The sequence below is a fragment of the Marmota monax genome, unplaced genomic scaffold (genome assembly GCF_021218885.2).
Source record: "Marmota monax isolate L192 unplaced genomic scaffold, Marmota_monax_Labrador192_F-V1.1 WCK01_AAM20220418_F8-fsc00035, whole genome shotgun sequence".
NCBI lineage: Eukaryota > Metazoa > Chordata > Mammalia > Rodentia > Sciuridae > Marmota > Marmota monax.
Window position 1 is genome coordinate 8,777,665 of NW_026691961.1, and position 12,120 is coordinate 8,789,784.

The 12,120-nt window shown below is 44.1% G+C and overlaps 1 protein-coding gene across 1 annotated transcript in view; it reads right to left on the minus strand.

The window, feature by feature from the left end:
• Positions 1-11,341, minus strand: part of Meiob (meiosis specific with OB-fold) — a 33,185-nt gene extending 21,844 nt beyond the window's left edge. Inside the window, exons 1-3 of the mRNA XM_046442351.1 lie at positions 11,219-11,341; positions 3,130-3,205; positions 1,355-1,412 (exon numbers count right to left, since the gene is read on the minus strand). Coding sequence (XP_046298307.1) covers positions 1,355-1,412; positions 3,130-3,198 — 127 coding nt within the window. The 5' untranslated portion in view covers positions 3,199-3,205; positions 11,219-11,341. The remainder of the gene's footprint in view (positions 1-1,354; positions 1,413-3,129; positions 3,206-11,218) is intronic.
• Between the last annotated feature and the right edge of the window lie 779 nt (positions 11,342-12,120).

Consider the following 12,120-nt stretch of genomic DNA (forward strand, 5'->3'; position numbering starts at 1 on the left):
AGACTGAGACAGGGTCTCACTAAGTTGCTTAGGGCCTTGATAAATTGCTGAGGCTGGCCTTGAATTTGTAATCCTCCTGCCTCAGCCTCCCAAGCCACCACTCCTGGCTCAAAGTTAACTGTTTTTTCACACATGAAAGATTAATTTTTTACTGAATTGTCGGGTTGTTTGAGTAAATACATAGATGCTGCTGCCACACTTATCTCTCCCTCAGGCACTATTCTATCATGATATTTCGGTGGGTATCAGGCAAGAAGCAGCAAAGGGCACTCAAAGTGTGGGAGAAATCAAACTTTATTGTATGCCAGCAGGCTCAGAGGAGATCAGCACTCCAAATTCTAAGTGCCCTTTACCAGTTTTTCACAACATTTATAGGCTATCTAGTGTCATAAATTTTCTAGTCTAAAATGATACATAATTGTGCACAGGGTTTCAAAAAAACAATATATGATTGAGTGTAAGAGTTTTCAAGCAGGAAGCATGTTCCCAGAAGCAGAGTGCGATGAGAGGGAACTGACTCCTCCTACAAAGCTTTCCATAAATATCTAGCCTTGGGCCCACAGCCTTCACAGGAGCATTTATACTTCAAAGGAAAGTAGGTAGGTCCTAGGGAAAGTCCTTGACAATCCAAAAGGTAGGAGTTAGTGGTGATAATTAGGTTCCCTGGCTAGAAAGGGGAGGGGAACTCTCCCTTTCCAAGGCACTAATTCTCTTGGACAGTGTCCTTTTGCATCCAGGCCTGGGTTAATTACCCATCACAATGGTACCTCCCTGCTCCAAAAATGTCATCATCTTGTCTTACGTGAGATCCATGTGCATGTCTGTCACTGCACAGGTTCATAGTGGTAGCCAGCACGGTTTTCTTAGTATGGGTCCACATGGTGCTAGTTCATACCCAAAAGAACCAATTAATTCTCACATGGTTTTATTTATCCCCATTTCACACATGTATACAGGAGAGACCCCATATCACTTAGAGACTAAGGGAGGCCAGTCAGTCTAACTCCAAGTTCCTAGTCTCAGACACTATTATATCTTAAAATCACAAGACAATTTCTACTTTACCTTTACACACATGGAAATGCTAAACAAATTCATTCAAGCTAATGAACTGGCCAATTTAATTAATTATTTTAGCATTTTATAACAATAATTATTATGTGAGAAACATCACATACAATCATTAAAAATAGAATTTGTCTTCACACACATGGCCTTGACCATACAATAGAGAACACGGCCATTACTCTTAGTAGGTCAGCAGGCACGGAAATTTGCTCAGTTAAATATTCATTGCAGCCATAAACTACAGTTAATGAAAAATGAAGCAAAGAGTTAAACTTCAGAACTCAGCTTTTTCTGTCTGGAAAGCCTTTGACATCTGTTTTCCCAATAACTATACCGATTATTTTCTGAAAAACAAAAGAGTACAGAAGACCAATATTAAACACAGATGTAGATGTAAATTTAATTTCATGGACTTGTTATATTTTACTGGCTTTAACAAACATTTTTTACTAGGACCATTTAAATGTATTTATTCCAGACAAACATCTAAAAGAACTTCATAAATGTTCAATTCCACAAGGAATAGTACAAAGCAATAAGACAGTTAACTGATATTACAAATATAATCATTTGATACTTAGTATGGTTCTACTTTTTTTTCCAATCACTAGATGGAGCATAGTAACTGCCCTATGCTATCAATCCTTACTGAATTCATCCAAAGCACATGTATGATACAATTTAATTTGCCATGGTCTTCAAGGCTTTCCTTTATACAGGGTTTTCTAACACAAAATTGCTTAGCTTCTTAATCCAAACATGCTGGACAGTAAAATTAATTAAACTGTAACATAGGGGCTGGGGATGTGGCTCAAGTGGTAGCACGTTCGCCTAGCACGCGTGAGGCACTGGGTTCGATTCTCAGCACCACATAAAAATAAAATAAAGATATTGTGTCCACCTAAAACTAAAAAATAAATATTAAAAAAAATGTAACATAACTTACACATTGCTGCTAACTAAAATCCTGGATCTTAACATCTATGTCTCTTAATACCTATCAACATCCTCTTAAATATTTAATGTTCTCTTTAGCAACTACCAAAGAAAAATTTTCAAAAAGGCTTTAAGAAATAAAAGATAATTATCTTTTTTCTGAAGGGAAAAGCCTAAATTTATATTACTAGCAACTGATTTTAACCTTGCAATAATCTGTGACATTTAAAATACAGTCAAGCTTTTAAGACTATCATTCTAATTGAGCTGTTAACTAGTCATCTCTTGCCATTAGTTTTGAAATTCCATGTACATGCACATCCTGCTGAATTTTGTTGGAGAAACACAACTAATGGAAACGTTGAGTAAAACTTTCTAACTGAAGAGACAATTAGCAAATGATTTACCTTTTAAGGAAAACTTTTTGTTGTGCTTTTAAGGTAAACTACAACAATTATTATTTTAAATACAAATAAATGTTGAATTCCAAATTATTAAAGTTATATGTAAATTTATCCCATTTTAAGAAATCCGATTTGCAAAAACCAAATGTAAACAGCACACTGCTTAAAGACAGGGATGGTAAGGATGACTGGTAACTGCTTCATGATAAATACATTCCTCCATGATTCCACCCAGACTTACTTTAAATAAGTAACAGTCTCAGCATGTTAGAAATCATCCCCCTACAACTCCTCCCATAAAAGTCATAAAAAGCACCATAATGACAAGTGCTTAAGACAATAACTTGCATAATTTGATTAAAATGCAATTATTGAAAATGATTTTACAGTGCTAAAACAACATTCATTGAATGTACCACTTTATATTACATTAAAATAATACAAATATTTGATCATTTGGAGCAACTTGAACAATTGTTAGTTATATTGACAATCATGTCTCCTACTCTATAGATAAAGAAAGGTTAATTTAAATTTAACTATCATAAATATAAAGAAGCTTGGGGATACTTAATACCTAACAATGATAATGCAGAGAGTGTCCACATACTTGTCGACTACACAAATATGTGCCAGTGAATCAATAATGCTGACACAACATAATTTTACCACATCAAGCTTCATTAGAGAATGATCAGATTACCACATCATTGAGACCTACCAGATTAGCCATATTTGGATGCAGATTTGAAAGTGCAGTGAGGGTCTTTGATGCACAGGAGTTTGCCATTTTTAATCTGCATTGTAGAAAATATAATTTATATGTATAAATTATCTAAAATAAACCATGAAGATTACAAAATTTAAAAAAATAAATTGAGAAAGCACTGAATATTTTACTCGTTTTTGGAAAAATTTAATATAATGATGAAATGTAAATTAACACAGATTTAACCTACAGAAAATATGTTCAAAATGTCCCTTTTGAATTACATAGCTAAGTAATGCCCAGAGACACATACATCTCATGAATGTTGTTCCCAACTAATAGAATGTTGAGCAAAAAAAAAAAAAAAAAAATTGGTGGGGGATGGAACTCAGGGGCACTTGACCACTGAGCCACTATCCCCAGCTCTATTTTGTATTTTATTGAGAGAGTCTCACTGAGTCACTTAGCACCTCGCTATTGCTGAGGCTGGCTTTGAACTCTCCATCTTCCTATTTCAGCCTCCCAAGCCACTGAGATTACAAGTGTGCACTATCATGCCCAGCTTGAGCAAAACTTTCTAACTGAAGATGCAGTTAGCAAGTAGCTGACCTTTTAAGGAAAACAACAACAATTTTTTAACATTAATAAATTTTGAATTGCAAATTATTAAAGTTACATGTAAATTTATCCCTTTTTTAATGGGATAGCTAGGTTTCAATTTTCACTTTCAAAAATTTCTTTTTTAAATATTTATTTTTTAGCTTTAGGTGGACACAATATCTTTATTTTTATATTTATGTGGTGCTGAGGATCGAACCCAGTGCCTTATGCATACTAGGCAAGAACTCTACCACTGAGCCACAACCCCAACCCCTTCACTTTCACTTTTAAAAGTGAATGGTGTGACTAGGTTTCAAGTTTTCATTTTCTAAAACTACTCAAAATTTAGCAGTTTTTGAGTACCATGTAAATTTAGAGTTTTTTTATGAGAGATAATTCAATCAGACATTTGGAATTTTAAATTCTAAGTAGCATCAAGTGTCCCTAAAAAAATACAGCAAAACTCTACTGTGAACACCTCAGATCATGTATTTGGTTACACTGTGAGGACAGGGAGTGATTTTAACTTACCTCTAGATGCCAAGCGCCATGAGGACAAGGGTGGCATCTTACATATGCTTTTATTCCCTCCCTTTCCATCCTACCCTTTCCCTTTCTTTTCCTTTGTGTCACTGGGGATTGAACTCAGGGGTGCTCTACCACCAAACTACACCCCAGCCCTTTCCAGGTTTGATTTTGAGACAAGATCTTTGCTAAGTTGCCCAGGCTGGAATCCAACACCTGGACTCAAGGGGTCCTCCCACCACAGACTCTCCCCAAGCCTTGGAACTAGAGGCCTGCACTCGAGCACAGGCTGTGTGCATGTTTCAGTGCTACCTTGCACAAAGAAAACTCACTGAAGAGCAGATGAATCAGAGCTTGTGCCTCATTATCATTATTATAAAATATTTTACTGGAGTAAAAATTGCAAGGTGTACCACACTAACAGATTGACTTACTTCATTTTATAAAACACAGCCTCTAGCCAGGCATGGTGGCGCACGCCTGTAATTCCAGCGGCTTGGGAGGCTAAGGCAGGTGGATCATGAGTTCAAAGCCAGCCTCAGCAAAAGCAAGGCACTAAGCTATTTAGTGAGACCCTGTCTCTAAACAAAATAGAAAATACAAAATAGAGTGCCCCAGAGTTCAATCCCAAGTACCAAAAAAAAAAAAAAAAAAAAAAAAAAAAAAAACACACACACACATCCTCTATGTCCTCTTCAACTCTGAATGCCCTCACCCACAGGCTTTAGTACACCTCTGCACCAAAGTTTCAGGGAAACTGTGGAATTGGTCAAGGATTTTGAATTTCAGCACCACTAGTTTGTGTCTTGTGTTTTGACATTACTTAACTTCATACTTAAATTGTGGATATAGCTACCTTGCAATTAGAATTGGAGTATGCACAGGTGCCTGGTGTTTGCAGGCTCTCAATGAATGATGGTGCTGCTTGTCCATGTTATCTGGTGCAGCAGTTTTTGCATTCAAGGCCTTCTGGGCCAGAAGAAACAAGCAGGAATCAAGTAATGTTAAATTTCTCATTCTTTCTTTGGCCTGATATGTTCTGCTTTAGAATGCAATCTCACTCTCAAAAATACTTGCCAAACTATGGCAAATTCATTTATTCATCCATCCATCTGACCAACATTTATTAAGAGCCTGTCAAGTGCCAGACAAAGGCTGTAGATGTAGCTCAGTGATAGAGCAGTTGTCCATCATGGGAAAAGCCCTGGGTTTGACCCCCAGCACTGAAAAAAATTTTAAAAAGTCAAGTGCTGGACATTTGAGGTGGGAGAGGATGACTTTTCAAGTGACTGGATTTTATATAAAAAACACAACCCACCTACATACTGAGCTCTCTAAATTTTTATCCCTTAGCATCTTTTGGTGGTTAGTGACTTACATAATATCACATGATCTCTTTGAATTTTCTTCAGTTCCTACAATTATTAAAATTAAATGTTGATATACTTTATATGGTGATATAGTTTATAGTGTTTGTCAATAAAAATATGACTTGATTCTCTTCCTGGACATTTTGAGAAATACACGATTAACGTGAACTAAACAGCTCAATATGGGAATTCAGTCATTTCTTAATTCATCAGCAACTACTATCCCTTCTACTTTATGTATTAAAAAATGTATTTAAAACATCTCCTTTTCTTCATCTCCAATGCCACCTCTCAGCTCAAGGCTAAGTCATTCCTGAGAGTGCTGCAATAGCCTGGTTTCGGTGTATTCATTCAACACACGCTGGTCAAGTATCTGATACATGTCAGGTCCAGAATCAGGATAGGGGACAGAGCTGTAGGATGGTCCCTGGAACTCCTTCATGTACACCCAGCAGCCTTAAGGAGGCACAATAGGCACAGAGGGCCAGATGTGGGACCCTATATGTGTGGCCACCAGACTGCTGTTCACGGGGTGGAGGGAAAGCAGTAATGGTGGACTCTGCCCATTCGACAGTGGCACTGAAGCCATGGGTGCCTAACATGAGATGCACCCACACAACAGACAGCAGCAACCCCATTACCATATCTGAAAGCTCTCCCAACACACATTTCCCGAAGTGCCCTTCTTGAGCTCAGTGCCCAACTCCCACCACTGAAGGATGCATGCCTGTCTGATCTGAGTCCAGCTGACTAGGCTGGTTTCTCCCAAGACCTTCCCAGCCCTTTGTGTAGTATGGCAGGGCCCAGGCCCCAGGCCCCATGCTGGAGCTTGCCTCCAGAGGAGAGACCTGCATGTTTGACCCTTACCTACTTAGGTGCTCAGGTTTGGAGGAAAGGAGACTCCATGGACCCAGAGGAGGAAGACACTGCTAGCTGCTTTTTCTAAGAAGATGGTTGGCTCATAGGTGAGGCAAAACCTTAACATGCACCCCAGTAACTTCCTGAGTTTTGTTCTGCTTTACTTTTTAAATTTTTATTTAAAAAAATTATTGTGGTATTGAGGATTGAACCCAGAGGCACACTACCTTTGAGTCACAGCCCCAGCCTTTCTATATTTATTCTGAGACAGGATATCACTAAGTTGCCCAGGTTGGCCTGGAACTTGCAACTCTCCTTCCTCAGACTCCTGAGTCACTGGAATTACAGGTGTGAGCCACCAGAATTACAGGTGTGAGCCACCACACCAGGCCAACTTTCTGATTTTGAGGCTGTGGTTGTAAATCCTGAGCTTGAGACCTGGGCCTAGAACAGAGGAACTGTAATCAGAGGGGCAGGAAGGACATCCAGGATGAGCTTTGTGGACTATGGTACTTCCCAGAGCCAGGAGTGGTATGTGTGTGCATGTGTGGGCTGCGTGTTCCTTTTAGAATAATGATTATCCAGCTACCCTTAGGAAAGGTGGAGTGCTGAGGCCTAGTGGTACCTCAGAATTTCTTATCAGAAAATTCCATTCCCATCCATGTTGTCAGGCTGACATTCCTTCTCCTCACTGCCTGGACCCTGTCTTTGCCAAGACTCAGCAGCTCTCCCTCCGGCTTCTCTCTTGGACCCAATCACTTCTCTCTGTGCCCCTGACTTCCCTGCTACCCTTTCTCCACTCTTGGTACCTCATCCATCTCTTGTTATTTATGATAGAATAATAGTTAAAGCTTAGATCATACTGTGTCACCCCTTGCTTTAAAACCCTCTCACTGAACCATGAAAAACTCTAAACTCCTGCCTTAGCCTCCAGTGCCCAGCTGACTTGGCCTCTGCTATCTCTTCCCCACTCCCCACCAGTCTCCAGTGCCTCTGAATGCCCTCATGGCCTCACCCATGGGTCTGGGTTCTGGCAGATGCAGCTCCCTCTTCCTCAAGGCCCCCACCCATGCACCTTCTGACCTTCCCAGGAGGGGCTGGCTGCATTCATTCCTTAGGTCTCTAGGAGAGGCCTTTCCAACCATCCTACCCCAACTCTCCCCTGCCTGTCCCTCTCATCAGCCTAATTCCTAGTGGTTACTTGTGAACTTTCCCCTCATTAGAAGGTTGGCTGGTGAAGGTACAGCCACTTCTTGTCTTAGCCCCTACTGTGTCCCATAGTGACTAGGTAGTTTAGTGACTTACACATACTCACTACCGATGTTTGTTAGCCGAATTAATCAAATCCCCAAAATAATCCAATTCGTGATTTGAGGATAATATTGCTACAATTAACTTTTTAGATAAATAATAATTTTAATTACTACTCAATATTAAGTTTATGCCACTCATTTCAGTTATGGGAATAAATAAGGCTTACATCTTGCTATCTAGCCAAATGAGGTTTCCAGAGAGCTCAGTGATGAGAAATCCTAAGATTTTCTTTATTATTCTAAAGACCAATTCTGAGCTAGGAAACTGTAGGGACATCTTCTCTATGTGGTCATTCAAAAAATAAAAAGTGAAATCTCTATAACCTCTCAACATAAACAACAGATTTTGTGATAAACTTTGATAAGTCAATTTCTTTTTTTGGTACAGGGATTGAACCCAAGGGAGATTAACCACTGAGCCACATCTTTAGCCCTTTAATTTTTTTTTTTTTTTTTTTAGCTAGGGTCTGGCTAAGTTGCCTCACTAAGTTGCTGAAGCTGGCAACTTAGTTGTCCCTGCCTCAGCCTCTAGAGCCATTTTCTTTCAGGAGAGGATCAGTTTCATTCAATGTTTTAATTCCTATTGCCTCAATGGGAGCTTGGCAAGTTTTGCATTATGCAATTCTAGCTGACTTCCTAACAATTATTTGTCCATTAGAAAACTGGCTAATGGGTCAACCCAATGGAGAATTCCCCAATGTGTAGACAGAAGAAAGTTTGCTAATAATCTTTCAATGTAGTTTCAAACTTCCCAATCCTACTTCTTTTTTTCTGGGGGAAGGGGGTACGGGGGCACTCAGGGCCGGGTGCCACTGAGTGGAAGCTTGGAAACTTCTGACAGAGATCTAACATGGCAGTCTCTTTGAAATTCTGTGATGACATGCGATTCTCCTCTTTGTTCATTAACTGTTCTGAAATGTGTTTTGGTGGTTTCAGTTGCAGAGACAGTAAAAACATCAGTGGTGGCCAGAGGACCAGAGTGGGTGTGGGAAAACGAAGAGCAGAGGAGCATGTGAATTTCTAAGGCACTGGAGCCCCTCTAGGGCATCCTGTGTTGGTGGGTCCCTGATATTATACATGTGTCAAACCAACAGAGTGCAGAACACCAAGATAGCAGAAGAGAAACAAAAGAGTACTGGTCTAAAAAAAAAAACAACTGAGTGAATCAATAGGATATGTATAAATATATGTGGCACATAATGTTATATATCACATTGAAGACAAGGATAACAAAAGTGTTTTTATGCATAACACATATACTAAACTGATAGATTTATTACCCAGGAACTTGATGCACAAATTCTGTGACATCGTCTTTCAAGACATCTGCATATCCTGGGTCTAACCAAGATATGGGATGAAAAAGACACAGTGTATGCATGTTCTAAAATCTCTCTCAAGATCCAACAAGGGATACCAACAGAACCATTCAAAAGGAAAACCAATCAACCTCCAAGGGACTGATGGAAATAAGTGGATGGGAAATGGAAAAGAAAAACTACCAAGAGAAGGTCCAGACACAAGGACATGAGGAGCAACAACAACAAAAAAGACAGAGAGAAATAGGTGAGGAAAAGAAAATAGAAAAACAAAAACAAGCAAGTTTAAAGACCAAATAACAAAGGAGGAGATGAGGAAGTGAGGAGGAACTGGGAGGAGTGGAGAGGAGTGGGGAGGAGTCAGGAGAAGTAAGGAGGGGTGAGGAGAGAGTGGGGAGGAGTGGGGAGGTGTGAGGAAGAGTGAGAAGAGGGAGTGGGGAGGGCTGAGGAGGAGTGAGGAGGAGTAATGAGGAGTAAGAAGGGGTGAGGAGGAGTGGGGAGGAGTGAGGAGGAGTGAGGAGGGGTTAGGAGGAGTAAGAAGGAGTGAGGAGGAGTGAGGAGGATTGGGGAGGGGTGAGGAGGAGTGGGAGGAGTAAGGAGGAGTGGGGTGGAGTGAGGAGGAGTGAGGAAGGGTGGGGAGGAGTGGGGAGGAGTGAGGAGGGGTGGGGAGGAGTGGGGAGGGGTGAGGAGGAGTGGGGAGGAGTGAGGAGGAGTGGGAGGAGGGGGCAGGAGTGAGGAGGAGTGGGGAAGTGTGAGGAGGAGTTGGGAGGAGTGAGGAGGAGTGGGGGAGGAGTGAGGAGTGGGGAGGAGTAAGAAAGATTGGGGAGGAGTGGGGAGGAGTAAGGAGGAGTGAGAGGAGTGGGGAGGAGTGAGGAGGGGTGAGGAGTGAGGAGGAGGAGTGAGGAGGAGGAGTGGGGAGGAGTGAGAAGGGGTGAGGAGGAGTGGGGAGGAGTGAGGAGTGGAGAGGACTGGGGAGGAGTGAGGAGTGGAGTGAGGAGGAGTCAGGAGGAGTGAGGAGTGGGGAGGAGTGAGGAGTGGGGAGGAGTGAGGAGGAGTTAGGAGGAGTGAGAAGAGTGGGGAGGAGTGAGGAGGGGTGAGGAGTGAGGAGGAGGGGTGAGGAGGAGTGGGGAGGGGTGAGGAGGAGTGAGGAGGAGTGAGGAGTGGGGAGGAGTGGGGAGGAGGAGTGGGGAGGGATGAGGAGGAGTGGAGAGGGGTGGGGAGTAGTGAGAAGGAGTGGGGAAGAGTGAAGAGGGGTGAGGAGGGGTAAGGAGGGGTGAGGAGGAGTGAGGAGGGGTGAGGAGGGGTGGGGAGGAGTGGAAAGGAGTGAAGAGGGGTGAGGAAGGGTGAGGAGGAGTGGGGAGGAGTAAGGAGTGGGGAGGAGTAGTGGGGAGGGGTGAGGAGGAGTGGAGATGGGGAGGAGTGAGGAGGAGTGGGGAGGAGTGAAGAGGGGTGAAGAGGGGTGAGGAGGGGTGAGGAGGAGTGTGGAGGAGTGAGAAGTGGGGAGGAGTGTGGAGGAGGAGTGGGGAGGAGTGTGGAGGAGGAGTGTGGAGGAGGGGTGAGAAGGAGTGAGGAGGAGTGAGAAAGAATGGGGAGGAGTGGGGAGGGGTGAGGAGGAGTGAGGAGGAGTGAGGAGGAGTAGGGAGGAGTAAGGAGTGGGGAGGAGTGTGGAGGAGGAGTGTGGAGAGGTGAGGAGGAGTGAAGAGGGGTGAGGAGGAGTGAGGAGGAGTGAGGAGGAGTGAGGAGTGAGAAGGAATGGGAAGGAATGAGGAGGAGGAGTGAGGAGCAGTGAGGAGGGGTGAAGAGGGGTGAGGAGGGGTGGAGAGGGGTGGAGAGGGGTGGTGAGGGGTGGGGAGGAGTGGGGAGGGATAGGGAAGGGTGAGGAGGAGTGAGAAGGATGAGGAGGAGTGAGGTTTAGGGAGTCTGAGTGGAGTAGGGTAGAACCCAAAGGGTTCGGAGTCGTGGTGCTCATCCCGCCCAGGTCTCCTGCTCACGACCATGGTCCCACACTCCCTGGCCCTTCTCTTCCCTACAGGTCCTCTCGCCCCCTGTCCTTTGCAGCCCCACTGCTCTGGTCTGAGCCCAGCGTCACCAGTAGCTCTACTGGTGCCCTGCTCACCCTCTGCTTCCCGGTGTTTGCTCCTGAAGGCCCTGGGGCACCTCAGCGTCTCCACGGTCCTCAGCGCCCAGGTCAGGACTGCTGCGACTGACCGTTAGGATAACCTCCCAGCTGACTCCGCCCTGCCGCTGACTCCTCCCCTCACTCTGACTCCGCCCTCCCCCTTCAGCGCCTTTGCTTGCTGACTCCTCCCTCTCCCTCTGACTCCGCCCTCTCACCCACTCCACCCCATTGGCTCATTGACTATGACTCCTCCCCTCACTGACTCCTCCCTTCCTTCTTCCTCTGCTCCTCCTTCTGACTTTGCCTCAGTCTCACTGACTCCGCCTCTGTCTTTGACTCTGGCCCTTGAAGGTGTCCCAGAGCTCTGTGACTCCACCCATAACCCTCTGGCTCCGCCCCTCACCAGGCTCCCCCACTGGTTGACTGCCCCAAAGCTTTCACTGACTGCGCCTCCATCTCTTACTCCACCTGTGACTGTGCCCCACTCTGATTCTGCCCCACTGAGGCACTAACTCTTCCCCGCCCTCTGACTCAGCCCTGTTTCTGACTCTGGCCCCTGTGAGTGACCTTCTTCTCTCACTGACTCCACTTCTCCAAATTCTCTTCACTCTTCTCACTGACTCCGCCCCTGCCCTTCTGACCGCACCTCTGCCTCTGGCTCCGCCCCTCCCTTTGCCTCACTGATGCCTCCTCTGCTTCTGACTCCGCCCCAGCTCTGCCTTGCTGACACTCCTTCACATCGCTCACAACCTCCCCCTTGCAGTGCTGACCTCTCCCTTAGTGCATTGTCCAGGCCAGTGTGACCCTTCCCATGGCACCAGAGGTCTCTCTCCAGTATGCATCCTGCAGGGCAGGGATGTGTGGTTGGGTATGCTTCTTTCCTAGAGAAACCGCTTGCA